Source organism: Adiantum capillus-veneris, chromosome 10 (assembly GCF_014529385.1).
Source record: "Adiantum capillus-veneris isolate H3 chromosome 10, ASM1452938v2, whole genome shotgun sequence".
Classification (NCBI taxonomy): Eukaryota; Viridiplantae; Streptophyta; class Polypodiopsida; order Polypodiales; family Pteridaceae; genus Adiantum; species Adiantum capillus-veneris.
The window spans coordinates 163,779,250-163,806,367 of record NC_140940.1 but is presented as its reverse complement, the minus strand read 5'-3'; the positions used below and the strand labels follow the sequence as shown (position 1 = coordinate 163,806,367).

Here is a 27,118-nt window from a genome sequence, read left to right as displayed (position 1 = left end):
CCAGCCATGTTGGCGAAGCTGGTCACAAAGGGCACCCCAGCAGCTTAGCAGGAATGCCCTGATTTCCTTAGCAAGATCAAGGAGGGACAAATTTACAGCAAAATCTTTTGATGACCTCAAAAGCTCTGCCACATTTAATTCCTCAAATTTTGAAGAGCCTCCTGTATCATCAGAAAGTTTATGACAAGATGTCCTCACCTGTTCAGCTAAGTTGAGCCTATCATTGATAATGTCAGACAACTTTACAAGCAATCTAACCAACCATGCCACCTCTGTGCTCTCTATTGGACGCCTCATCCAATCACCCCGATATTTAATATCAAAACAAGTGTGACGACCTAGAGCCCTTTCTCCGTCTTGCAGCACGGGCATTTAGTCGGTTTCTGGTTGCGTGTTCATTGGTGAGCTACTAAATGAGTGAGCATTGAAAATTTCAAAACCAGCATGCTTGACATACTCCAAGGACTTTGACACAGACCTCTGAGACTCAGGAGCCACAAATTGAATTTCCGCTTCACACTGCAAAACCAGCATCTGTGAAAAGAACATTATAAGACGTGAGCTCCACATTCACGTCGTTGGAAGTAGAGTTGTTCAGCCTTGCAGGGTAACATGTTTACCTGAAATGTATGAAAAGCTCCACCTTCCCCAAGGGCAAATAGACAAGATCTTTGCATTTCTTGAGATGGAGCAGGTGAAAGTGAGTAACTCAAATTGCTCTCATTACTGGGTGCCCTCTCTTCCCAGTCCTATAGCCCACCCAAATATATATTACGAACAAACATGCAGTTTAAGAACAAAACTGAACATCAAAACAGACCACTAAAAGTAAGTGGATCTTACAATATCTGTGGATAAGACATGTTCAATGTCCATCTTTGCCACAACAGCAGATTCAACCTTCCTAAGGAGACCTAGAAGATCCTTTGATTCTGCCAACGTGCCTAGTACCTGGGAAACTGAAAAGGAGTAAGCCCATGGTGGCACGTATAAGATTTGTGGATTAAATAAGTTGAAAACAAGGTGAGGCATTCTAAAACAAATGAAGGGCACATGAGGCACTAAATAGAGACCTTCACATGCTATTAAAACACCCTAAGGCATCTTCTAGCATGGCTAAACCGGGAAATTTCATTAAGTATTATGAATTTTAAGATGATTACCTTATACTTGGAATTCCTGGTATCAAAGCAATGAGGCTAGACCAACCAATAAGTATTATGACTTTTCAGATGATTACCTTATTCTTAGAATTCCTGGTGATCGAAGCAATGAGGCTAGACCAACCAGTAAGTATTATGGCTTTTAAGATGATTACCTTAATCTTAGGATTCCTGGTGACCAAAGCACTGAGGCTAGACTGCCACACACACAATCAAGACATTCTTTAGGTATACCATTCACTTCTGTATTGACAAAAAAAAATCTGTCATTTTTTTAAAAAAATATATGCAAAATGTTAAGTGAGCATGGGCTCAATGTGACATGTGGGCATGCTACTACAACCCAAAGCCAGCCTCTCAACCAGGATATGCTGGCGGCCCACAAGTTAGAGCTAATCTTTTAGACCAGATACAACCTCCATAAGCCTCTTTGCCTAAGTAATCCTACTAGGCACTACGCACAACCAGTTGACCAAGAAGTTGCCAACATCCAACAGCATTGATCTAGGAAGGGGTAGGTGTGGAAACTCTTTTGGAGTCCAAAAGCTGAAGTGCTTTTCAAACTTAGGTGTGAAAAATGTTAAGCATGTCCACAACATGCATCTACTCATCACACTCCGAGTGCAAAAACAAAACTTAAAACGCTTTGCTGCATATGATACGTAATGAGGAGTCGTGTACTCTACAAATGTAGACATAGGCATACTTTGACTGTGTAAGTATGCAGGACTAGTGTTACAGGCTTGGACACTCCAAGCGAAAAATCAATAGCAACACACGAACAGAAACTGCAAAATCACTGAACTTGAAAAGAGAGAGAGAGAGAGAGAGAGAGAGAGAGAGAGAATCCGATCCCTTCTACCACGACACATGGATTCAGTCGACGAATCCTGGAAGGAGTAAACGGTTACACCTGACCAATCAGGTTCGGGTGAAAGCACCGAAGATTCAAATGGACAACGCCCACCTTCTATCGACTCGAGAGAAGAATACGGGCTATTCCCACCGACAGAATATCAACGAATGGAGATGCAATGTAAACAGCAGGTTGATGCCTGTGCTCGATAAATGCTCCAGTATTCAAAAGATCCCCATTCTCGGAGGCGTACAACCATCGACTCACCTCTGAAGCCAGCTTTGAAGAAAGCATTTGCCCCCCGGGTGTACACGGAAGATGAACTTGACGAAGTGGTAGAAAGACGAGTTAATCAACTCATGAAGACCAAGAAGAAACCGAAGAGACACAATCAAGCAGCAGACTACCCTAGATATTTGGGTCATAAGTCTAATTTTGCAAATGCACGAAAGACAAAGAAGCATGTACGCTTTGAGGGTGTTTCCAGTTTGGTCTCATCCTCTTCTGATAGTTTCGACAGCTCTTCCTCCTCTGATTCCAGTGATGAGGACAGAAAGGGCAAGAAACGTAGAAAGATTGTCGCCAGGTTGTGGGAGCCACTAACCTTAGTTGTTGGTTTCTTGGCCAAAGTTGAGACCATTCGTGATTGGCCTGATTTGAAGAATGTTCATGAAGTTCGAAGCTTTCTCGGCTTGTGCTCATATTATCAACGTTCATTCGAAAATTTGCAGAGATAGCTTCTCCTTTACATGTGTTGACGCAGAAAGGGATTCCTTTTTACTTGGGAACCGTCAGCGATTGCAAACTTGCAAAAGCCCTTTGGAATTTATTGTGATGCATGTGGTCGCAGTTTGGGAGCAGTCTTGAGCAAGAAGACCAAGGAGTTCAAGGAAGGGGGTCAAGCCGTCACGTTTGAGACGTTTTCAAGCTACCACGACACCCATCCAGCCCTTGAGCTTGTACAACAGTTTGACGTTGCCTTCTCTTAAGGTAGGTTCACAGAGCACTCCAAGGAGCAAAGGGCGGCATCTTACTTGAAAGGAACTGCACAACCATGGTGGTCTACTCTGTTGGTACGCAGAGAAGCACCTGCGACGTGGTTAAAATTCAAGAACATTTGCACGTCAACTTGGATATCAGATGAATATGAAAGAGATGTCATCACAGCTTGGCATCACTTGAGAATGACTAAGAAAGATACATTGGATGACTACTGCCATAGCTTTTGGAATACTTATGTGCCAGATCGAGCGGTTTTGTTGTGGTTTGCCGAAAGAGATTTGAGACTATTGTCTAAACCAGAAGTCTGACTCTATTCAAAGACTTATGGAACATGCTAGGCAACGATTTGGAATGCATGCCAGCTCATTGACTTCTCCTACGCACAAGATAGTATCCACCTCAACAGGGCAAGTCATCAAAGAAATTTGGAAAATCAAATGGTAACACATCCGAAGGTTCCGAAAAACTGAAGGAACCAAATGCAAGTTCATCAAAGGATTCCGGAGAAGAAAGGGGATCAGATGATAGTGTGTCTTAAGGTTCCGATAATTGACACGGGAGGTTAGCAAAGCTACCCACAGGTCCCAGGATACAAGGAAAGAAAGGAAAAGGGAATCAACTGGTAGGTCAAAGAATTCCCTAGACCTAGGATATATATTTTTGAAGCGGATCGTTATGATCTAGATCTGGATACTGCTTTTGCCAAGGTGCACGAGGCTCTTGAGAAGTCTCAAGCAAGGCATACACTATGCGGTACTATGGCCCTTTCCAAATACAATAGAAGAAAAATGATGTATCCTTCAAACTGAAGTTGCCAGATACTTGGAAGATTCACATTGCTTTTCATGTGAGTCTATTGAAACCTTTCAAGAGTGAGGTGCCAATCGACAAGGAGCCTGAGGAGTAACATGGAATGGAAGAGAGCAAGGAGATTCTCGTTCTAGAACACGTACTAGCCACCAAGAAAGGAAAATGAAAGGTAAAGTGAACGACAGTTCTTACTTGGTCAAGAACTCTCCAGCATTAGATGTGAAGTGGATGGAGGAAGTGAACCTAGCAGATACTCCTCAGATACTAGAACTTTACCTTGAGGCTTCCGGTCTAGCTACTATTCGGAGAGATCCCGTGTAAGGTGCAACGGAAGTGAATGTTGCACTTTGCTCAAGATGAGTGCTCCAAACTATGCTCAATGGTTCCTTTTAATGAAGGTGCATGAGACTGAGAGATAGAGAGAGAAGAATACGACACCAAAATGTTGTCAAACCCTCCTCCGAAGGCCCCACTCTCTATGGCGAGAGCGGTCTACTTATGATTGCACAAATCGCTACAATGCTTGGACTTGCCGACGATGTCGACGACAACGAGGATGACGACGAGACGGCTGAAATCTGAAAACGGTGCAAATCTTTATCTGCTGAATTCTGACTCTATGTCGATGACGATGTCGATGGCGACGATGCAACGACGACGCGCTGAAAACACAGATGCTGAAATCTGCGTTTTCCGGGCTGAATCTGTAAACTTCGCGGAATCTGACCGTGCAACGAGGATCTGCTGCGGGAAGGTGAGATCTGCGAGGTTCAAGGGTTCTATTGTGGAAACTGACTGCTGAAAACTGAAAACGCTGAGTCTAGGGCTGATTCCGTCGCAAAGATCTGCAAAAATGCTGAGGTTGATCTACAAACCAAAAACGCTAAGGCTGAAAATGGGTCCTGCTGCAAACACGCTGTGGATCTGCCGCTGTAAACCACTAACGCTAGTGCTGATCTGTCCTTTGTTGTCGCCAGGCTGATCCAGATGCAAAAACGCTGGCTGATCTGGGTTCTTGTCCAAAAACGCTAGCCCATCTGCTGTGATGCAAAAACGCTAGAGAATCTTGGGGTCCTGCTGAGAAGTTACTTGTGAGCAAGTGCTCCTGCTGCCTCTTCTGCCAGAAAGTGCTAGCGCTAGGTTTCTATATATACAAACTTATGAAATTTGCCCTACCTAGTTTCCAACAAAAGTCACTTAATAAATAAGTGAAAAATGTCAAAAAAAAAAAAGAGAAAATAGGTCTATACACTGTAAAAATGCTCTTGATGGGTTCTTATGGAAATCTGATGATCATGATGTGTGCATATGCATCTACTCTAAGTGTCTGGACATGTACGGTTTGCGAACACACTCACAAAAGTGCCAGAACACTTCCTATTCTAGACTCACTTGACTGAACTGAACCCTGGTCATGTTGTAGCTTGTCCACAGGCACACAGGGTTTGATGTGTCACGTGACATCCCGGAGATCAACAGGGTTGAATATGGTGCAAACGGGACTACACAAGAGGGGAGTCACTCCGCTCCTTTGTCACAGGCTAGCCAGATGGAATAAAGTCGCTGATTTTCCTTTGTATTTCAAGGATACTGATGGATTGACGGTATTTTGTTGGATAACTTTATGAAATGAGTACTTTGAATTGAGAATTCTTGAAATGAGTCGTGTTGACAAAATGACTATAGCATTTCGATCTTGCAATTCCAGATGAGATGGACATAATAGCAATAAGAATTAGCCAATCCGGACATCAGAGAGATCTAGGGTACATCTAGATGAGATTGCTAAACACGTTGTCGACAGATCATGGTCCGATATCTCGATGGACTTTATGTGATTTGATTTGAATGTTCAGTGACTCTCATCTTTGTGGCACGATTGAAAGACGAAATGACTACAACATTTCGGTCTTGAGAATCTCTAGACATGATCGCAACAAGAATTAGCTAATCCAATATCAGTGAGGTCCGATGTGGATCTAGATGCGATTGCTAAATACGTTGCCAGGAATCATGGTCTTAGATCTGGAATGAATTTTTTTATGTGATTGATTTGGATATGACCTGAATGTGCACTTATTGAGTCGTCTTTGTGCAAGTGCTAGATTTATGTTGTCTAGTGCGTCGGTCAGTGTCTATTGAACTAGTTTATGGCCTCTGTCTATTTTTGCAGGCGTAATCGAGGGCGATCACAATTCTTTCAAGAGGGGGGTATGTCACAAATTGATGACATGGCATGCCTAACGAACAAAAACCAAACTTACATTGGCTGATTGTACGGATCTCCACGAATTGTGTTGGCTAGTTGTACGAACGCTCGAGATTCGCACTGGATCTGCTGATGTGGCAACGTACGGATTTCCGCATTTTGCGCTGATTGCAATTAGCGTCAACTTTTGGGAGAAACTGCTTTTCAGTTTTTGAAGGCTTTTCATGTAACTGTTTTTCCATGGCCAACAACCTTTAAATAAGACCCCTGGGCAACTCTCTGGCTCAGAAGTTGAAACGAACACACACGAGGTGGATCTCTTGGCTACACGGACCGCCTATAGACACGCGTGACGAACCACCCAACCATAGCCACGATCCAACAACTCCTCCGTGTTGGGGCCAACGTCCGAGGACGTAGGCGTGCACCTGTAAGACCGAGCGTCCCATACCACCCGGTGGCCTCACCTCCTCGAGGTGACCTCGCGCACTCCTAGCCTCACGGGCTAACCACTAGCACCCTACCAGTGGGGGTCAATAACTACAAATGAGGCCTTGGCCTCCCTTTTATAATAATGGTCAGCCACACCGGCCAGGTTCACACTACATCCGCTTGGACATTGGATGCCTATCCCGACGGCATCTAGGCTAGATCCCCTCTTCTGTGAGCGGGACATAACATACTTCCCCCCTTAAGAACCATTGACGTCCTCATCAATGAAGTGGGGATACTGAGCTTTCAAAGCTCTAATTGATTCCCAAGTAGCAAACCATTCAGATTGACCCTTCCATTTAATTTAGTACTTGTCATAAGCCTTTTGGCGCGAATGACGGGTACGATGATCTAAAATTGCCTCTAGTTCTTGAGGAATATACTTAGTTTACATATCTTGCCGTACATTTTCCTCCATAGGCACAACAACGTCGGCCTCGCCTAATTTTTCTTTTAGGCAGCTGACATGAAACACTGGAGATGTACACTAACATCCGAAGGAAGAGCCAGTTTATAGGCAGCTTGGCCAATTTTCTTTGTGACCAAGAATGGACCACAATATCTAGCTAAAAGCTTATAATGCTTTCACGTTCGCATAGTCTTGGAATCTTGGGTATCTTCAAATAGACCCATTGTCCATCTCTGAAGTCCTAGGAGATCTCTTTTGATTAGCATAAGTAGTTACTCGATCACAAGTTGTCCTTATGATGTCCTTAGTCAATCCGAGCATTTCATGCATGTCATACAAGAAATCACGAGCTTGGCGATCCTTGACTTTCTCTAAGCCAATAGCAATCAGGGATTTAGACTCAAATCCATACATCAACATAAATGGGCTAAATCCAGTAGCAGAATGCTTGCAACTATTGTAAGCAAACTCCAATTGTGGAAGATACCTTTCCCAATCAAACTGCCTATGAGAGACATGAGCTCTCAACATGTTCTCTAACGTCTGATTCATCCTCTCAGTTTGTCCATCGGACTCAGGATGGTCAAAAGACAACATACTCAACTTCTCGCCAAAATCGCCCAGTGAACTTGGTATCTCGATCATTGACGATATCCTCTGGCAGACCATACAGCTTGTAAAGCTGATCAACAAATAAAACTGCCAACTCATGGCTTTTTACTGTCGACTTTGTTGGTATAAATTTCGCCATTTTTGTGAGTCTAACGACCACAACCCAAATGGCGTCATTGCCTTGACTAGTTTTGGCAAACCAACGATTAGGTCCATGTAAAAACTTTGCCACTTGGCATCTAGGATTTCCAATGGATGTAGGAGGCCAACTTTCTTAAGGCGCTCTGCCTTATTGACCTGACATTGAGTGCATCTCTTCACATAGCTCTCTATTTAAGAGCACATCATCGGCCAATAGAAATATCCCTTGACCAAAGCCAAAGTTCTTTGGATGCTTGGGTGCCCAACGCTAGGAACATCGTGGCATTCAAACAAAATCCTTTGTCGAACCTCATCGATTTCCGACACGCAAACCTTTCCATTTTTAACAATAGTCCACCTCTAATGGCATACTGCCGTTGTCTCGTCTCTGCAGCACGACTCACTCGGGTCTCCGGACCACCAAAGCCTGTACACAAGTCGTACCCCGCTTCGACCTCGTTCCATATCTTGGCAAAATAGCTATCGGAACGACATAGCCCTTGGAGAGAGAGAGATAGAAGTCCGTCGAGATTTCAACCATAGACAAGGCATTAACTTCAGGAATCTTGCTATGTGCATCGGCAACACATTGTTGGACCCTTTTCCGTAACGGATCTCAAAGTCAAACTCTTGCATAAGTTCAAACCATCTAGGTTTCACCCTAATCACAGACATAGCGCAAGGAGTGGTGATCTGTCCATGCAACAAACGTAGAGCCATACAAGTAGTGTCGTCACTTCCTCAAGGCATGTACTATGGCGTAAAAGCTCCTTCTCATACGTTGGATAGCGCATTTCAGCGTCAGAAAGTTTCTTACTTTCAAAAGCAACAAGACGTCCATCCTGGTATAACATCACACTAATAGCATAACCACTAGCATCCGTTTCAACCACAAACGGTTTGCTAAGATCCACAATGTGCAATATTGGCACGGTAGTCACCAAGTGCTTTAATGTCCAAAAGCTCTTGTCGAGACGCTCATTCCAAATAATAGGGGGATTACCTTTACGATGAGGACCCGAAGTCTTCGGTCCTCTCACCCCTCCTTTTAAAAGTTACATAAGCGGAGTAGCAACTTTAGAGTAATCCTTGATCAATTTGCGAAAGGGAAAAAACCATTAAGTGAGATAGTGCTCGCTGCTCCTGCTCGCACCCCACCCCTTGTCGCCATCGCTAACCCCCCCCCCCCCCCCCCCCCCCAACCAACCAACTGCCCTCGCGCTGCCCCTCTGCATGCCTTCTCGCGTGCAGCATCCCTGCCTGCGCGATCTCCCAGCCCGCTACCTTTCGCCAGCCACGTCCGTTGCCCACCCCTTCCCCGCTGCCCGTCACCAACCCCCCTCTTCCTGTTTGTCCCGCTGCCCGCCCGCCCGCTATTTGTGGGCAAGATCTTGGACGTTCAAATCCTCGGACGAGGCTACTACCAGATCAAGTTTGAGACCTTTGAGATGGCGTCCAAGGTCATCGCCATGAGCCCTTTGACCATCCGAGCAGTTCGAGCCCACTTTCGACATTGGAGACATGGTTTTGACCCTGCTTCAGATGTTTTGGTAGAGGAGGCAGACATTCCCATCTCCGTCTGCTTTCCTAGTTTGCGATGGGAGTACCTACCACTTTTATCCGGGATAGGTTCAATGATTGGGACTGTCCTGGAGACACCTCGCACGGCAGCCTCAGTAGCTGCCAAGGCGGCCGGCATTCCCTCAGTTCGCGTTCTGGTTAGGGATAATCGCACTCTCTCGAAGGTCATCCTTCTTCCTCGGGTGAGTGGGGGTTGGTTTAGACAGAGCGTGGAGTATTCGGGGCTCCCGGATCAGTGCTTCATTTGTCGACGGATGGGCCATCTCGCGAAGGCATGTCCACAGAGGAGGCCCCGACCTACACCACAGGCCCAAGCCCCAGTCTGCAAGGGCTGGCCAGCAGCCACAGGTAGAGACACAGAGCACATATGTCACAAAGTGATGACGTGGCGGACAGCAGAAACCCTAATTTCTGCCAGAAACCCTAAAATTCCTGCAAACCCTAATTTTTGCCAAAAACCCTAAATTCCGGAAATCGCGGAGGCGGATTATTAAAAAAAAAAAAAAAAATTTGGAAAATGATGAGCGACGCGAATTTTGCTTTTGTTTTTTTTTTTAAAAAAAAAGAGAAAAGACTCTCTAAGAGAGAGAGAGAACTGATGCTTTTGATTTTAAAAGCTTTTGGGGCTCTGCTTTTGGGCATCCCTTGTAACCTTTAAATTAGTGGTGAGGGCCTCACTTCTCAGGGCATCTAGACGCAGAGTCTGAGAGTGAAACCCTAACCGCTCTCTTGTACTTTGATGATTGATTAATACAAAAAGAAATACCGAAAGGGGTGCCAGTCTTTGGGGCCAATATCTCTAGGCACGGAACTCCGCCGGGCCAGTGCAAATCTATTGTGATCTGTGAATTGTTTTGAAGTGGTTATTTGGTGCTGTCGCGGTTGATTCTTAACTTGGAGTGTCCAAGTTTGTTACAGTGGTATCAGAGCACGGCCGATTTCTCTTCTACGGGAAATACGATCCCCGAATTTTTTTTTCCGCGGCACCTATGGCTTCAGGCAATGATCAGTCGACTCCCTCTGCATCTGGAGATGCGGGCTGGGATCACAACGAAGATTCAGACAGAGAGTATGGCCCGCCTCAGCCTACTCAGGCGGAGCAAACAGAGATGGAGCGTCGTCAATTGATTGGCGATGCAACAAAGATGATGCTCAATTTTGCCAAGGACCCGAAGATGGTAAAATATATGAACCAGACCTCTTTGAAAGAGGTACAGATGGAGTGGCAGAGAACCACAACACCACTCCCGAAACCCGCTCTCAAGAAACCTTCTACCTCCAAGAAATATACGGAGAAGGAACTGGAGAACGTGGTTGATGCACGGATTGCACAGCTTTTCGACGTGCAAAAGAAAGGCAAAAAGCACGGCAAAAAGCAGAACAAAGGTACTGACTTCCCGGGATATTTGGGTCGTCAGTCGACATTCGACAAAGCAAAGAAACGGAAGAAGCGTGTTCGATTTGAAGGAGTACCCAGTTCTTCTTCTTCTTCTTCTGACAGTTCTTCTAGCTCCTCGGATTAGAGCGAAGAAGACAGAAAAAAAGCAAAAAGCGAAGCAAGACACAAAGCTTCGGAACGGGCAAGAAAAAGGCAAAGAAGGCTACATCTCGCCCAGAGACTGACAGTTCTACTGAGGACTCGTCTACAGACAGCTCAGATTCCGATGACGGAAAGTTTTATGCGAACAAGAAGAATTTTTACAAAGCCAACCAGTATGACTTTCTCGAAGATAACAGCAAGAAAGTCCGAGAGTTTAAGGAAGGTGGCCACTCGATCAAGTTTGATACTTTTCAGGATACTCAGATGCTTCGAAGGCTTTGTCTCTTATACAGCAGTTTGACATCGCTTTCGCGGGAGGACGCTATTCAGAGCACTCCAAGATTCGGAGAGCTGCCTCTTACTCTGAGGGGAATGCTCCTACTTGGTGGTCCACGCTTCTATTAAGCAAGACTGTGCCAGTTACATGGCTGAAATTCAAGAGGCTTTTTATTTCTTCTTGGTTGACTCAAGAGTTTGAGCGAGATATACGAGCTGCTTGGAACCATCTCCGGATGACCAAGAGCGATACAGTGAATTCTTATTGTGAAAGATTCTGGAGCTCTTTTCTACCCGCCTCTTCATTCAAGAAGATCTCGTTCAGAGAACAAATTGAGCGGTTTACCTTGGGTCTACCTACAGAGATCCGAGATCACTGCTTGGAACAGAAGTCAGCTTCTATTCAGGAGTTGATGAGTCATGCGAAGCGGGGCTTTGCCATTCACTCTGGCAGTCTGACTTACCCCACAGATGAGGCCATGACACAACGAGCCAAACAGACTTCTGGGAATGAAAGTAGAATGAAAAAGAGCAACCCAGAGAAAAAAAAAGGGATGCACGACCCAAGCTTACTCCTGAGGAGAGAGCTCGCTTCATCAGAGAGGGGAAGTGCTTTGGATGCGGGAAACATGGACATATTTCCGCAAAGTGCCCTGATAAGGCACAGAAAGAACAGAATGATAAAGACGACGACAGGTCTGAGAGTTCGATAGCAGCTGAGGAATGTGGCAGAAAAGGCAGATAGAAAAGCAGAACTGGTACCACATGGCGTGGGACTTGCACCGAATCAAATGAATGAAAGTACAAACTTTGCCGTTTTTTTTTGGGGCAAAGTGAAGGATGTAGAAGCTCTTTTGAAGGAGCCAAGGCCAACTTCTTTTCACTTGGAATTGGCGGCTCGATTTGGAACTGCGCCCGACAGACTGACGCCACTGGCGGAGGTAGTTCGACTGGCACCCGGATGGGATTTTGCCATTACACCAAGCATTGGCAAACTTCGTTTGCAATGACAGGGGTGTTCAGGGCACGTGAGTGACGTTCTACTCGGGATCCCTTGGTACCACAAGAACTACGCCGTGGTTGACTACCGGGCCGAGAAAGCGACTTTGATAAATGAAGGGCTTAGAGATTGTACTTGATGAACTTCAGTTTTCTTACTCATTCTTTTGGGAGAACTGAACCATGGATAAAAGTTGAATATGTTTTGACCTGAAGAAAAGAACGCCAAGATTTTTTTTCTCCACGCTCATGCCGATTGCTTTTGAGAGGGCCTGAAGATCATACCATTGATCTGATATCTAGAAGCACACCACGGAATCGGCCACCTTATTGTGTGAGCCGAGTACAGAATGAAAAGATTATGAACTCAGTGAAAGACCTCTTGGAAAAGGGTCTTGTCCAGCTTAGTACTTCACCGTATTGCTCTCCAGTGTTGTTGATTTTGAAGAAAGACAGATCTTGGAGAATGTGCATCGATTATAGCACTCTCAACGAAATCACCATCAAGAACAGATTTCCGATTCCTAGGATCGATGATATACTCGACAGGTTACAGGGATCCTCGTGCTTTAGCAGGATTGACTTGAAGAGTGGATATCATCAGATCAGGATAGCGCCAGGAGATGTCTACAAGACAGCTTTTCGGACGACTTTTGGGTTATTTGAGTTTTTGGTGATGCCTTTTGGCTTAACCAATGCTCCTGCGACATTTAACCGGATGATGGACAGGATTTTTCGAGAGTACAGGCTATTTGTTGGCACTTTCTTTGACGACATCATTGTTTTCTCGAAGAATGAGGCAGAACACAGAGATCATCTGCTTCAAGTCTTTCAGGCATTACGAGATCACAAGTTAGTGATCAATGCAAAGAAAAGTGAATTTTTCCTACCAGAGATACACTTTTTGGGGCACATTGTGTCAGCAGCAGGAGTGCAAATGGATCCGGCCAAGATAGAGACTATCCGTGATTGGCCCGATTTGAGGAATGTCCATGAAGTTAGAAGCTTCTTGGGACTATGTTCATACTACAGGCGGTTCATACGAAAGTTTGCAGAGGTTGCTTCCCCTTTGCATATCTTGACACAGAAAGGAGTACCTTTTTCGTGGGGACCCACAGAGGTGACTGCCTTTCAGACATTGAAAGAGAAATTGACTACGGGACCTATTTTGACTTTGCCGGACTTGCAGAAGTCATTCGAAGTATATTGTGATGCTTGTGGTCGTAGTCTGGGTGCGGTCTTGATGCAAGAAGGCCATGTCATAGCTTACGAGAGCCGTTTGTTCTCTAGGCCGGAGATGACAGCACAGATTTATGAGAAAGAGCTTTTGGCGGTTATCCATGCTCTTACTCAGTGGCGGCATTACCTACTCGGAGCGGATTTTATTGTCTTTACAGACCATCAGAGTTTGCGCTACTTCTTGTCACAGAAGCAGCTTTCGGAAAAGCAGATGCGGTGGGCGAACATCTTGTCATAGTTTCACTTCCAGATTGTCCATGTGCAGGGACAGAAGAATGTGGTTGCAGATGCTTTGTCTCGAAAACCGTTGGTTCTGGCTATTTCCGCGATACATCATAGGAGCTTCGAGGATATGGTCGATCAGTGTGCCACAGATACAGATTTTGCAGATATTTTCACACGGATACGGGATGGGGAGACAGTAGCTGGATACTCCCTTCGGGAAGGCTACTTGATGAAAAAGACTATGTTGTGCGTTACACAGCCGTTGAGGGAAAAGGTTATGACTGATTGCCACTGTCCACCTTTTACGGGTCACCGCAGCATTGCTACCACCATGAAAGGGGTAGAGAGAGATTTCTTTTGGCGGAGACTGAAGAAGGATGTGGAAGAGTTTGTGCGCAGTTTAGAAGGCAATTTGGGAGAACATTGGGACGCGGTTGCAGTTCTCGTCATCGTTCCACTTGCAGACTGACGGGCAATTTGAGATTGCCAATTCAGTGATTTTAGATTTATTGAAGTCTTGTATCTCGCATCAGAAGACTCAATGGGAAAAGAACTTACCTTTGGTGGAATTTGCCTACAATAACACGATACACTCTTCGACGGGGAAGACGCCATGAGAGATTGTTGAAACTGCTGCGAAGGTTCCATCCTTCCTGAGCACGAAAGATTAGAAATTTGAAGCGGATGAATATTCGCGAGTTTTGGATACGGCTTTTGCCAAGGTTCACGCGAGTTTTGGATACGGCTTTTGCCAAGGTTCACGAGACTTTACAGAAGTCTCAAGAACGACAGAAAAAGGCAGCGGATCGCAAACGTCGCGACTGGAAACTGAAGGAGGATGATTGGGTGCTCTTACTTTTGAGAAGGCACGCCTAAGAAAAAAAAAAGGGGAAAGGAGAGGCTTTTTTCCAAAGCTTAGTATGTGATACTACGGACCTTTCCAGATTACTGACAAGATAAATGATGTCTCCTTCCGATTGGACCTGCCAGATACTTGGAGGATTCATAATGCATTGCATGTGAGTCTCTTGAACCCTGTTAAGGGTGATGTGCCTGATGATGGGGAGCCTGATGAGCAACCCAAAGTGGAAGAAAACGAGGAGATCCTTGTTCCTGAACAGATTTTGGCACATAATGATACGAAGAAAGGTAAAGTCCGAAGGCGGTTCTTGGTTAAGTTCAAGAATTATCCTGCACTTGATGCGAAGTGGATGGAGGAGGAGGACCTAGCAGATACTCCTCAGATTGTGAAACTTTACCTCGATGCTTTTGGTTTAGCATAGTCTACTCCAAATGGAACCCAGAATTCAGCTTGGCCGAAGATCTGGTGCAGTGGGATGCACAAGAGGGGAGTTACTCCACTCCTTTGTCAACAGATGCCTCGATTTTGATACTAAAGTCACTGATGTCTCTTTGAGCTTCAGGGATACTGAGAGCTGACAGTATTCTGCTGGATGACTTTATGAAATGGAATTCCTGATTATGATACTTATTTGTTCTTGACTTCTTGTGAGTACAGGAACTGATAGACGAAATGACTGCAACATTTTGGTCTGATTGATCTCGAATAGACATGGTTGCAATAGGGGTTAGTCAATCGGACATCGATGAGGTCCCGATTGGACCTAGATGTGATTGCTAGCTACATTGCCGATAAATCATGGTCTAAGATCCGAATGAATGTTGAATGTCATGTGATGTCCTGTGATGTCTGGTGATGTCCTGTGATGTCATGTGATGTGACTGTCGATTTTGTACATGTGCTAGATGTGTGTTCCTAGTACGTAGGTACTAACAGTCAATGTCTGCTAAGACGGTTTATGGCTTTTGTCGGTTTTGCAGGCGTAATCGCGGTCGATTACAATGCTTTCAAGAGGGGGGTATGTCACAAAGTGATGACGTGGCGGACAGCAGAAACCCTAATTTCTGCCAGAAACCCTAAAATTCCTGCAAACCCTAATTTCTGCCAAAAACCCTAAATTCCGGAAATCGCGGAGGCGGATTATTTTTAATAAAAAAAAAAATTTGGAAAATGATGAGCGACGCGAATTTTGCTTTTGTTTTTTTTTTTAAAAAAAAAGAGAAAAGACTCTCTAAGAGAGAGAGAGAACTGATGCTTTTGATTTTAAAAGCTTTTGGGGCTCTGCTTTTGGGCATCCCTTGTAACCTTTAAATTAGTGGTGAGGGCCTCACTTCTCAGGGCATCTGGACGCAGAGTCTGAGAGTGAAACCCTAACCGCTCTCTTGTACTTTGATGATTGATTAATACAAAAAGAAATACCGAAAGGGGCGCCAGTCTTTGGGGCCAATATCTCTAGGCACGGAACTCCGCCGGGCCAGTGCAAATCTATTGTGATCTGTGAATTGTTTTGAAGTGGTTATTTGGTACTGTCGCGGTTGATTCTTAACTTGGAGTGTCCAAGTTTGTTACAACATAGGCAGAGCCTCCCTCCGAGCCTAGAGCTCCAGCGGAGGAGGGATGACAGCATGTCTGCGGTTGTCGACAACGGCATGCGCCACAGCGACAGCTTGGCACTCAGGGTGGTCCAATGGCGCCTGCCTAGCAACAGTGGGTTCCCACGGGGAACCAATTCGGTCCCCTTGAGCAAGATGAGGTCCCTCCTCCAGCCCCCACCTCAGCTTCATCCTCGACAACCCCCCCTCCCCCCGAGTTCCCCTCCCGCCCCCCCCCCCCCCTCCCGCTCCAATTCCTCAGTCGACCAAAGGGATAGGGCCATCCCCGGCTGCTAGGAGATCTCGTGGCAGCGCCTTTTCCTGGGAGTCGCTTGTACGAAAATCTTGACGTGGCAACTGGCGTACGGAAAAAGCAATTTTTACAACAGCTTTTGATATGCATTTTGGCTACACAATTTGAGAGAGAGAGAGAGAGAGAGAGAGAGAGAGAGAGAGAGAGAGAGAGAGCTCTTTTGCTTTATTCTCTCAAGAGAGGGAGCCTGTGAGAGAGAGACACGCTTTTGATTTTGAAGCTTTTGGGCTCTGCTTTTAGCATCCCTTGTAAATCTATAAAATAGTGGTTTGGGCTCTCACTTCTCAGAGCATCTGGACGCAGAGTCTGAGAGTGAGTCTCGACCACTCCCTTGTACTTTAAGTTGCAAATTAATACAAAAAGAAATACCGAAAGGGATGCCAGTCTTTGGGGCCAATATCTCTAGGCACGGAACTCCGCCGGGCTAGTGTCGAATCAAATGTGAAAAGTGAACTATTTTGAAGTGAATTCTTGTGGTGTCGCGGTAGAATCTCGACTTGGAAGTGTCCAAGTCTATTACAGTGGTATCAAAGCACGGCCGATTTCTCTTCTATCGGGAAATCCGATCTTTTTTTTTACACGGCACCTATGGCTTCAAGCAGAGATCAGTCGACTTCATCTGCATCCGGGGATGCGAGAAGAGATCACAACGAAGATTCACGCGAGTACGGTCCCCCCTCGGCCTACTCAGGCGGAGCTCGAAAAGATGGAGCGTCGACGATTGATCGGCAATGCAACAAAGATGATGCTTAATTTTGCGAAGGACCCGAAATTTGCAAAATTTATGAGCCAGACCTCCTTCAACAAGGTGCATTCACAGTGGCGGCAGACCACAGAACCACCCCTCAAACCGGCACTAAAGAACTCTTCTACTCCAAGAATGTACACAAAGCAAGAATTAGAAGAGGTGGTTGATGCACGAATAGCTCAGCTTTTTGACGCGCAGAACAAAGCAGAACAGCACGACAAAGAGCAGAAGAAAGGAATTGACTTCCCGAATTATTCACTCTGGCAGTTTGACCTACCCCACAGATAAGGCCATGACACAACGAGCCGAACAGACTTCTGGGAATGAAAGTAGAAAGAAAAAGAGCAATCCAGAGAAAAAGGATGCACGACCCAAGCTTACTCCTGAGGAGAGAGCTCCCTTCATCAGAGAGGGGAAGTGCTTTGGATGCGGGGAACATGGACATATCTCCGCGAAGTGCCCTAAAAAGGCACAGAAAGAACAGAATGATAAAGACGACGACAGGCCTGAGAGTTCGAGAGCAGCTGAGGAACGTGGCAGAAAAGGCAGATAGAAAAGCAGAACTGGTACCACATGGCCTGGGACCTGCACCGAATCTAATGAATGAAAGTACAAACTTTGCCGCTTTTGGGGCAAAGTGAAGGATCAGGAAGCTCTTTTGAAGGAGCCAAGGCCAACTTCTTTTCACGTGGAATTGGCGGCTCGATTTGGAATTACGCCCGACAGACTGACGCCGCAGGCGGAGGTAGTTCAACTGGCACCCGGATGGGATGTTACCATTACACCGAGCATTGGCAAACTTCGTTTGCAATGACAAGGGTGTTCAGGGCACGCGAGTGACGTTCTACTCAGGATCCCTTCGTACCACGAGAACTACGTCGTGGTTGACTACTGGGCCGAGAAAGCGACTTTGATAAATGAAGGGCTTAGAGATTGTACTTGATGAACTTCAGTTTCTTACTCATTCTTTTGGGAGAGAACTGAACGATGGATAAAGGTTGAATATGTTTTGACCTGATTAAAAGAACGCCAAGATTTTTCTCCACACTCATGCCGATTGCTTTTCAGAGGGCCTGAAGATCAAACCATCGATCTAATACCTGGAAGCACGCCACCGAACCGGCCACCTTACCGTGTGAGCCAAGTACAGAATAAAAAGATGAACCCAGTGAAAGACCTCTTGGAAAAGGGTCTTGTCCAGCATAGTACTTCACCGTATTGCTCTCCACTGTTGTTGGATTTGAAGAAAGACGGATCTTGAAGAATGTGTATCGATTATAGCGCTCTTAATGAAATCACCATCAAGAACAGATTTCCGATTCCTAGGATTAATGATATACTCGACAGGTTACAGGGATCCTCGTGCTTTAGCAGGATTGACTTGAAGAGTGGATATCATCATATCCCAATCGCGCCAGGAGACGTCTACAAGAGAGCCTTTCGGACGACTTTTGGGTTATTTGAGTTTTTGGTGATGCCTTTTGGCTTAACCAATGCTCCTGCGACATTTAACCGGATGATGGACAAGATTTTTCAAGAGTACAGGCTATTTATTGGCACTTTCTTTGATGATATCATTGTTTTCTCCACGAATGAAGCAGAACACAGAGTTCATATGCTTCAGAGATACTTTTTTTTTGGGACACTTTGTCTCAGCAACAGGAGTGCAAATGGATCCGGCCAAGATAGACACTATCTGTGATTGGCCCGATTTGGAGAATTTCCATGGAGTTGAAAGCTTCTTGGGACTGTGTTCGTACTACAGACGGTTCATTCGAAAGTTTGCGGAGGTTGCTTCCCCTTCGCATATCTTGATAAAGAAAGGAGTCCTTTTCTCATGGGGATCCACAGAGGTGGCTGCCTTTCAAACATTGAAAGAGAAATTGACTATAGGACTAGATTTGACTTTGCCGGACTTGCAGCAGTCATTTGAAGTATTTTGTGATGCCTATGGTATTGTTGAAAGTGCTACGAAGGTTCCATCCTTCCTGAGCACGAAAGATTAGATATTTGAAGCGGATGAATATTCGCGAGATTTGGATACGGCTTTTGCCAAGGTTCGCGAGACTTTGCAGAAGTCTCAAGAACGACAGAAAAAGACAACGGATCGCCATCGTCGCGTCTTGAAATTGAAGGAGGATGATTGGGCGCTCTTATGTTTTGAGAAGGCACGCCTAAGAAAGAGAAAGGGAAAGGAGAGGCTTTTTCCAAAGCTTAGTATGCGATACTACGGACCTTTCCAGATTACTGAAAAGATAAATGATGTCTCCTTCCGATTGAAACTGCCAGATACTTGGAGGATTCACAATGCATTGCATGTGAGTCTCTTGAAACCTGTTAAGGGTGATGTGCTTGATGATGGGGAGCCTGATGAGCAACCCGTAGTGGAAGAAAACGAGGAGACCCTTGTTCTTGAACAGATTTTAGCACATACGGATGCGAAGAAAGGTAAAGCCCGAAGGCGGTGTTGAAGAACTTTCCTGCATTTGATGCGAAGTGGATGGAGGAGGAGGACCTAGCAGATACTCCTCAGATTGTGAAACTTTATCTCGATGTTTTGGTTTAGCATAATCTACTCCAAACGGAACCCAAAAATTCAGCTTGGCCGAAGATATGGTGGAGTGGGATGCACAAGAGGGGAGTTACTCCGCTCCTTTGTCAACAGATGCCTTGATTTTGATACTAAAGTCACTGATGTCTCTTTGAGCTTCAGGGATACTGAGAGCTGACAGTATTCTGTTGGATGACTTTAAGAAATGGAATTCCTGATAATGATACTGATTTGTTCTTGACTTCTTTTGAGTGCAAGAACTGATAGACAAAATGACTGCAGCATTTTGGTCTGATTGATCTCGAATAGACATGGTTGCAATAGGGGTTAGACAATCGGACATCGATGAGGTCCCGATTGGACCTAGATGTGATTGCTAGCTACATTGCCGATAAATCAAGGTCTAAGATCCGAATGAATGTTGAATGTCATGTGATGTCTGGTGATGTCCTATGATGTCGTGTGATGTGACTGTCGATTTTGTACACGTGCTAGATGTGTGTTCCTAGTACGTAGCTACTAACAGTCAGTGTCTGCTAAGACGGTTTATGGCTTTTGTCGGTTTTGCATGCGTAATCGCGATCGATTACAATGCTTTCAAGAGGGGGGTATGTCACAAAGTGATGACGTGGCGGACAGCAAAAACCCTAATTTCTACCAGAAATCCTAAAATTCCTACAAACCCTAATTTCTACCAGAAACCCTAATTTCTGAAAATCGCGGAGACTGAATTTTTTATTTTTATTTTTTTATTATTACTTTTTAATTTTTTAATGATTAGCGACGCAAATCCTAGCTTTTTGCTACGCAAGGATTTTGGATGAGAGAAAGAGTTGAATTGCTTTATTTTAACTCTCATTGAGAGAGAGAGAGAATTTGCTTTTGCTTTCAAGCTTTTGAGGCTTTGCTTTTGGGCATCCCTTGTAACCTTTAAATTAGTGGTGAGTGCCTCACTTTTCAGAGCATCTGGACACAGAGTCTCAGAGTGAATCCCGACCCACTCTCTTGTACTTTGAACTGATTAATATAAAAAGAAATACCGAAAGGGACGCCAGTCTTTGGGGCCAATATCTCTAGGCACGGAACTTCGCCGGGCCAATGCAAATCTATTGTGATCTGTGAATTGTTTTGAAGTGGTTATTTGGTGCTGTTGCGGTTGATTCTTGATTTGGAGTGTCCAAGTCTGTTACATGTAAAGTTCTACAAGCTGTCCCACTTTTATCGAGCTGAAATTCTCCTACTCGAACCCGACTTCGACAGCATAACCACAATAGAAGTCTCCACGAACAAAATCCCAAGTAAGCAATGACTTTCCACGCACTTTAGAGCACATAACAAAACCTGGCAAGAAATTACAAGACACTGAATTCTTTGTTTTGGCTCCCAATTTGCACCAAAGTATCTGTTTGGTGATTCCCTAGCTTCCTAGAAGCTCCTGGGACCTATAGGCATCAAAATTGGCCAAAACCCTAAACCTGCAAAAAATTACAGCAAGCTGTAATTCTCTATTTTGCGCTCCAACTCGTGTGCCGAATTTCGATCACTCCTATGGGTAGCCCTCAAGCTCCTACACCTGTAGGGTCACTTGCCCTTTGAATTAAACGAGATTCCTCGAGGGAAATATCTCTAAATTGTCATGTACAAGCACCCAAGGCTTTACTGAGGCTTCCCCTGCATTACCTTGCAGTTTAGGTGCGAAATCCTAAACCTATAGAAAAACACACGACTTCTATTTCGCATCATTTTGAGCGGAGCAAACACGTCTATGCGTGTCACAGAAGCTCCCGCACGCGGCACGCAATGGGACAGTTCCCCTCTAAGTTGGACGAGTTTTCACACGAGAAAACTCCATTTTCGCATTCCTTCACAATTGAATTGTGCATACCTGAAGGGATTAGCAATTAGCTAATCCGGTTCCTGTACAGAAGGCTCTTGCCTTGGCAAACGCGTCCCAGAACTGTATACGATCATCTAAGAAGCTCTACTAGCGGGGCACTGGAATGTGACTAGTAAAGGAGTGGCTAGGCCTAATTAGAGTCATTTGGGCCCCTCGACAAGACTTTATAAGTTGGTGGGTACTAGGAATTAAACCAAAAGGAGCAAATTGGACACATGGCAGTAGGAGAGCAACCTGCAAGTCAACACTCATTCCAGAAGTCTCTCTCAAGAGGGGGCGCCCATTTTTGAGTGGGGGCTGATTTTTTAACTTCATTGTGCTACACAGGGTGTGTGAGTAGTGGGTACAGGTACTCACAGCTTTAATAGAAAGCTTGCCTTCTCCCTTGTCTCATGCAGCACGGTGAAACTCTTGGCCAACAGCCGTTTCACACTAGCCATGCAATGTCCAGGCATTCGTGATTTCAACAAGAGGGTCCCAAAAATTTTAAAAATTAAGAGAAAGAAACCGGCAAATATATATAATGGTTGTCACACTCTCGTGACATACCCCCCTCTTAAAACCGCAAATGTCCTCGATTGCATGCCATATATACATGCCATAGATGATTTAATGTGGTAAGCACCCTTTTATCATCGCATGTATCTATAAGAAAGACTGTCAAACATGTGTACAAATGACTTAATGAGACCTTCAACCTTTTGTCAAACAATGTACACTGCTATTGCATTGAATCCTTATGTACATATGAAGTGCTAGCTCTATCATCATCCCTCTTTTGAGCACGTGTCAAGCCCTTTGACCTTTGCTCTGCTGAAGTGATATGAGTTGGAGAATACATGGGTAACAAAACTACATGACTAAGGTCGTAAAATGTAGGATGAGGGTCATAAAATGTATAGCTCCTCACCATAATGCTGAGGACTGCTGCCTCCAACAACGCCTGATGCAAGAAATCTGCTTGTAATGTTTAAACCTCTAGCACTAAGCACTACAATATTTTGCTTTGCCTCTCTAGACAAACATGTATCGAATTTCAACCATAACAACAATATGCAAACAAGTTGACAGAAGTTGCATTATCAGTAAACATTCCATAAACACTTACAAATAAGCCTTGTTTCTACTACACTAAATAAACATCCATACCTTTGCAGTCATCTCCAATACTGGCTCAAGATTTGAAGAAACATATTTCAGTGCAAAGTACAGAAAGTGAACAACCAAAGTTGTATAGAAAGGATCATTTTTTGTCACATAACCCTTCCACATGGCAGAAAACCCTCTTCTACCATGCTTGTGTGTGTCATCAACCATTGCTGCTGACTTCTCATCCACATCACTGAACCATGGCTGCATGTAATCAACCCACAAATCCACCAAGTACCAAGCCTGCTTTACAGAGATCCCAGCAGGCCAGTATTCAAATGCACGGGAGATGAACCTGTACAAAGGTCTTTGTAGGAGCTGAAAATTTGGAAGATTGGTACCACTTCCACGTGTTAGAGAACAAAATGCACGGCTCCCCACAAACAAGGGAAAGCCTGAACCCCTACCTGCTGCCACTAAACTTCCGGCCTCACAGGTCCCATGCTGTGTATCCAGAGAGGCCTTCAGAAGATTATTGCTATGATTAACTATAAGTCTCACAGCATCTAATTCTAAACCTGAATGTGTGAACCCTGTAGTGGTGACTCCAAGCTGAGAGGTTTGTAAAGGCCAAGAATCATCTTTCATCAGCCAAAACTCCAAAGTTGTGAGGAACAAGAAACCACCTTGTGATAGAGAGGTGGTGCCTGGTATATGTACCATGCCTGAGAAATGGTGTAACTGAACAAAATGGGTGAGGTATAAGTGGAGGAGCTGTAGATAAAGAGCATACCGCAAAGTGTTGGGCTTCGTACTATGATGAGTGGAAGTAGGATGCACACCAGAGACCCAATGGCTGAAGGATCGACGATTGTGCTTCGTACCAGAAGCACTCTGAGCAGAACCATAGTCCTCACAGGATGCAGCATAATATGCAAACCAAAACATGTAATATTCAAAAAGGTCAAGCTGTAGCTGCAGGCCACCCACATTAGAGACCTTCGTGCGGTTCTTAAAGAGCTCAGAGGTATGAGAAAGGAGGGTTACCCCTCTGTCCAACAAAAGCAACTGGCGTACCCGAAGAGGAAGGCGTTCATTAGGGAAAACAAACTGTACTGCTTTCTCACGATCAAGAGCAAGAAGAGAAACAAACAAATGACCTGACGGGTGAAGCAGGGAGCGAAGAGCACTTGCTGATTGCTCATCTGTTGCCCTCACCAGCCATGCAGATGAGGAAGATGAAGCAGAATCATGGAAGCCAAATACCTTCTGAAGCAACAAAGGGAAACACAGCCGGAAAAACCCTAGGGCTGCCTCGGGCGGCTGCTCTTTAAGAAAATCCTCCACAGCTCCACAAGCACCTCTGATGTCATCTGTGCAGGATGAGAGAAATGCATGCAAATTCTGAGCATCGGCATTAGGGACTCCAGATACGGAGGAAATGCGTAGATACGCCATAGCTAAAGCTCCAAAGTCTCACAGCAGGCAAGCACTTGCCAAAGTTTTTCATTTCAAAGATGCAATGAAGCTTCGCACTACGAAGCTGAGACATGACCCAGAAAGTGCCATAGCTAGAGGAGGCGCTTCACGAGATAGAGGCGCTTGTGAGCTGCATCACATGAGTTCCATAGCAGAACTTCAGGGTTTGATTCAAAGAGTTGGCGCCGCGCACAGCCCAAATACTTCCAAGGGCCACCTACTTGTTATCCATGCTAAACCCCTAGCGTGTAGCAAACCTAGGAATCCAGGACAACAAAACAAGAAAAAGAAAACAAGGCCAATTTAATTGCCTTTTCTAAGAGAAGGTTCACACGTCTCCGTCTTAGTTACTTTTTTATCTACATAAAGCCTTAATTAAACTCTTGTGGACGTTTGGATAAAGCTTCTTGATTAGTGCACGGCAAGTTGATGATGGCAAACATTTTTGGCCTTTAGCCTTAGTAAACCATGGAAGGCTTGGGAGCAATTGTGCACCATTGGATAAAGCTTGTCGAAAACTCTTTCTTTTTTCTATTTTTCACATAGGGGTAATCGATCTCCACAATTTCATACAAATTAAAATTTTTATAATAGCGAATAGAGTCATGATTCTATAAGATTCATCCCCCTCAAACTTCAAGTGACATGTGGTTAAAAATTCAATAGTCCAAGGACTCAAAATATATATAAGCATAGCTCGAGGGGGCTCCAACCCCCGTCCTCATCGAGGGACTACAGAAGTGAAGATGTGGGTGACCAAAGGAAGAGCATTGTCTTATAAGTAGTCTTGAGATGGTGCCATCCATGCACAAGAGTTTTGTAAGTTAGCCTATGGCAAGGGAAGTGGTGCAATGAGGCCAAATGAGGTAGATGGTTGTAAGACATGTCTCACGAATGCTCACATGCAAGCAACAAACTAGCGTGTTCTCCAAGAAGAGAATTGGGATAATCTCCATTGCAAGCCAGTTCACGACTATTGTTTCTTTTTCAAATGGAGGTGGAGAGGTGGTTATAAGAAATTAAAGGATCTTATTTTGTCCGAAAAATGGAGGTTGGGATGGTCACCTAAAGGTTGGTAGCGGGTTGATGCTAGTCATTATAGGGTGTTGCCATGGCGGGCAACAAGGTTGGGCGCACCTGAGCAGAGAGACAAAGCTAGATGGCACTCAAGGATCGAGTTATGGCGACGCAATATAGGAACAAGAAGTTATGGCTGATAGCCTCTTGTTGGGTATAGGGCATTGCAGTCTTTGCCTTCTCCTGTGCTACTCACGAATGCATTTGCGATGGCTGTATGTCCACGTGATGGCGACGATGGTCCATTGCAAACGAGATAGCCATCAACCTTAATTTAAAAATGAAATCTAAAAACAAACTCGTTGGTTTTTACTTGTTTTAGAACCATTTACAAGGATTTTTTTAAAACCAAGAGGGCCATTAAATATGCATCGTAAGATATATTGGATAATTGTTTTCCTATTTCTATAAAGAGAGGGGCATTGAGTAGTGGTTCTCACACACTCTTATTCGTCTTCTTATGTGGGCCATTGTGACTTTTCATCTCGTTGAGTAACTAAGCCCGTTTAATTTTTGTACCAATAATGTGCAAGAAATCATATTAGAAGAGGCAAAGTTTGTGCATACTATCACCTATCACATGGAAGCAACAAGATATTCATAGGGAACATGGATAAAACCTATGCCTACATAGGTGTACATATGATTGTACCAGCTACTCGTAATCCTAATCATGTACAATCTTAAAATGTCCATTGTACTAATCATCAAAACTGACACCATGCAGTTTTACCATAAAATGTATTTGCATCCTCTATTTTCTTTGACAACAGCTGCACTTCGTCAAAGGCTTCCCTAATCATGTACAATCTTAAGATGTCCATTGTACGTTTATCATCAGAACTTCTTGAATGACACCATGCAGTTTTACCAGAAATGTATTTGCATCCTCTATTTTCTTTGACAGCAGTTGCGCTTCGTCAAAGGCTTCCCTTACCTAATTATTGGCCTCTTGGATTTGGGAAGTGCTCAAGTCAATTGAGCGAAGTCTTAGTGTCTGGTAGATCGTTTCACAGTCCATGTTGTAGAAAATTGCAAAACTTGCTTTGGTGGGTAGGAGCTTGTTGTAGTTAGCTTCCTTAGTCTACACATAAAATCAACAATTAGGAATTTTGGGTTTTTGGAACATGGTGAGCCATGTCATAGTACCATGAATTTCTATGTTTCCATATGACCCTCAAAAATTTCCCCTAGCCTTGTTGCAGGCCTTTGTCGAGACTCGTATGTTGTTTCCCACCAAGATTTGCTTCTAATTAAAAGGCTTGATCAAAAATACTTTACTTGATGTTTAAGGAGATTTTGGAGGAGTAGGCTTGCCCATCCATTGAGAGATACCCCTTCAATATACATCAGAGTTGCGGAAGCGTTTGCATAGAGGAGGAGTTCTTAGAGCTCGACCTATCATGGAGCTTAAGCCATGAGCCGAGCTGCATCTAGAGCCACCTAGCAACTAGTGCTACCCCTAAATGTGTGATATGAATGAAAGCGTACTCAAGAAAATGACAAACTGGAGGGTGAATATACGTGTACACCACATTGCTGGAGTAGAGAGAGAGAGAGAGAGAGAGAGAGAGAGAGAGAGAGAGAGGAGTGGAGGATGAAATAGAGTGTGGAGAGACACGAGAGAGTGACAAAAGAGAATCTTTAAATGCCCCATCTAAATGATACAGGCAACCATGAATTAATACAATAACAAAATCTAGGTATACCATAACATCAAATATAGATGACTAGTAGGGCATCAGACCCTGTGTAGGGATCGACCGGTCCACCCATCCACTTCTGCTCTCGTACAGATAGAGAGAATTACACTCGAAGGGAGTGAGCCAGAACACCTCTAACTTACATGAGCCAGACATAAGCTGAGGCCACTTCGCCCTCCATGAACCCGAACTTTGAATGGATTCCAAATACTAGCTGGTGGTAGGAAATCAACACCAACCATACCAGTTTAGG

At 44.6% G+C, this 27,118-nt stretch overlaps 1 protein-coding gene across 3 annotated transcripts; it reads right to left on the bottom strand.

The window, feature by feature from the left end:
• LOC147449997 (uncharacterized) lies at window positions 1–24,336 on the bottom strand. 3 transcript variants are annotated; one of them, XM_086522342.1, is made up of 5 exons: window positions 22,667–24,336; window positions 844–951; window positions 621–749; window positions 479–534; window positions 1–161 (listed from the first exon to the last, which is right to left on the bottom strand). In XM_086522342.1, exons 1-5 carry the CDS (start codon window positions 24,062–24,064, stop codon window positions 143–145), a joined length of 1,710 nt encoding a protein of 569 aa, XP_086378468.1. In that variant the 5' UTR covers window positions 24,065–24,336; the 3' UTR covers window positions 1–142. The 3 variants fall into 3 exon arrangements, with proteins under 3 accessions (XP_086378468.1, XP_086378469.1, XP_086378467.1); XM_086522343.1 differs by lacking the exon at window positions 1–161 and adding an exon at window positions 181–383; XM_086522341.1 differs by lacking the exon at window positions 1–161 and having other exon boundaries at window positions 239–534.
• Window positions 24,337–27,118: the final 2,782 nt, after the last annotated feature.

What these genes read in the sequence shown, in the direction of transcription:
- LOC147449997 (XM_086522341.1), bottom strand. Translation starts at nt 24,064, where the DNA reads ATGGCGTATCTACGCATTTCCTCCGTATCTGGAGTCCCTAATGCCGAT. An exon ending in ATGTCTTATCCACAGATATT is followed by an intron (nt 750 to 843) that starts GTAAGATCCACT and finishes GGTGGGCTATAG; the next exon opens with GACTGGGAAGAGAGGGCACC. An exon ending in GAGCTTTTCATACATTTCAG is followed by an intron (nt 535 to 620) that starts GTAAACATGTTA and finishes TTCTTTTCACAG; the next exon opens with ATGCTGGTTTTGCAGTGTGA.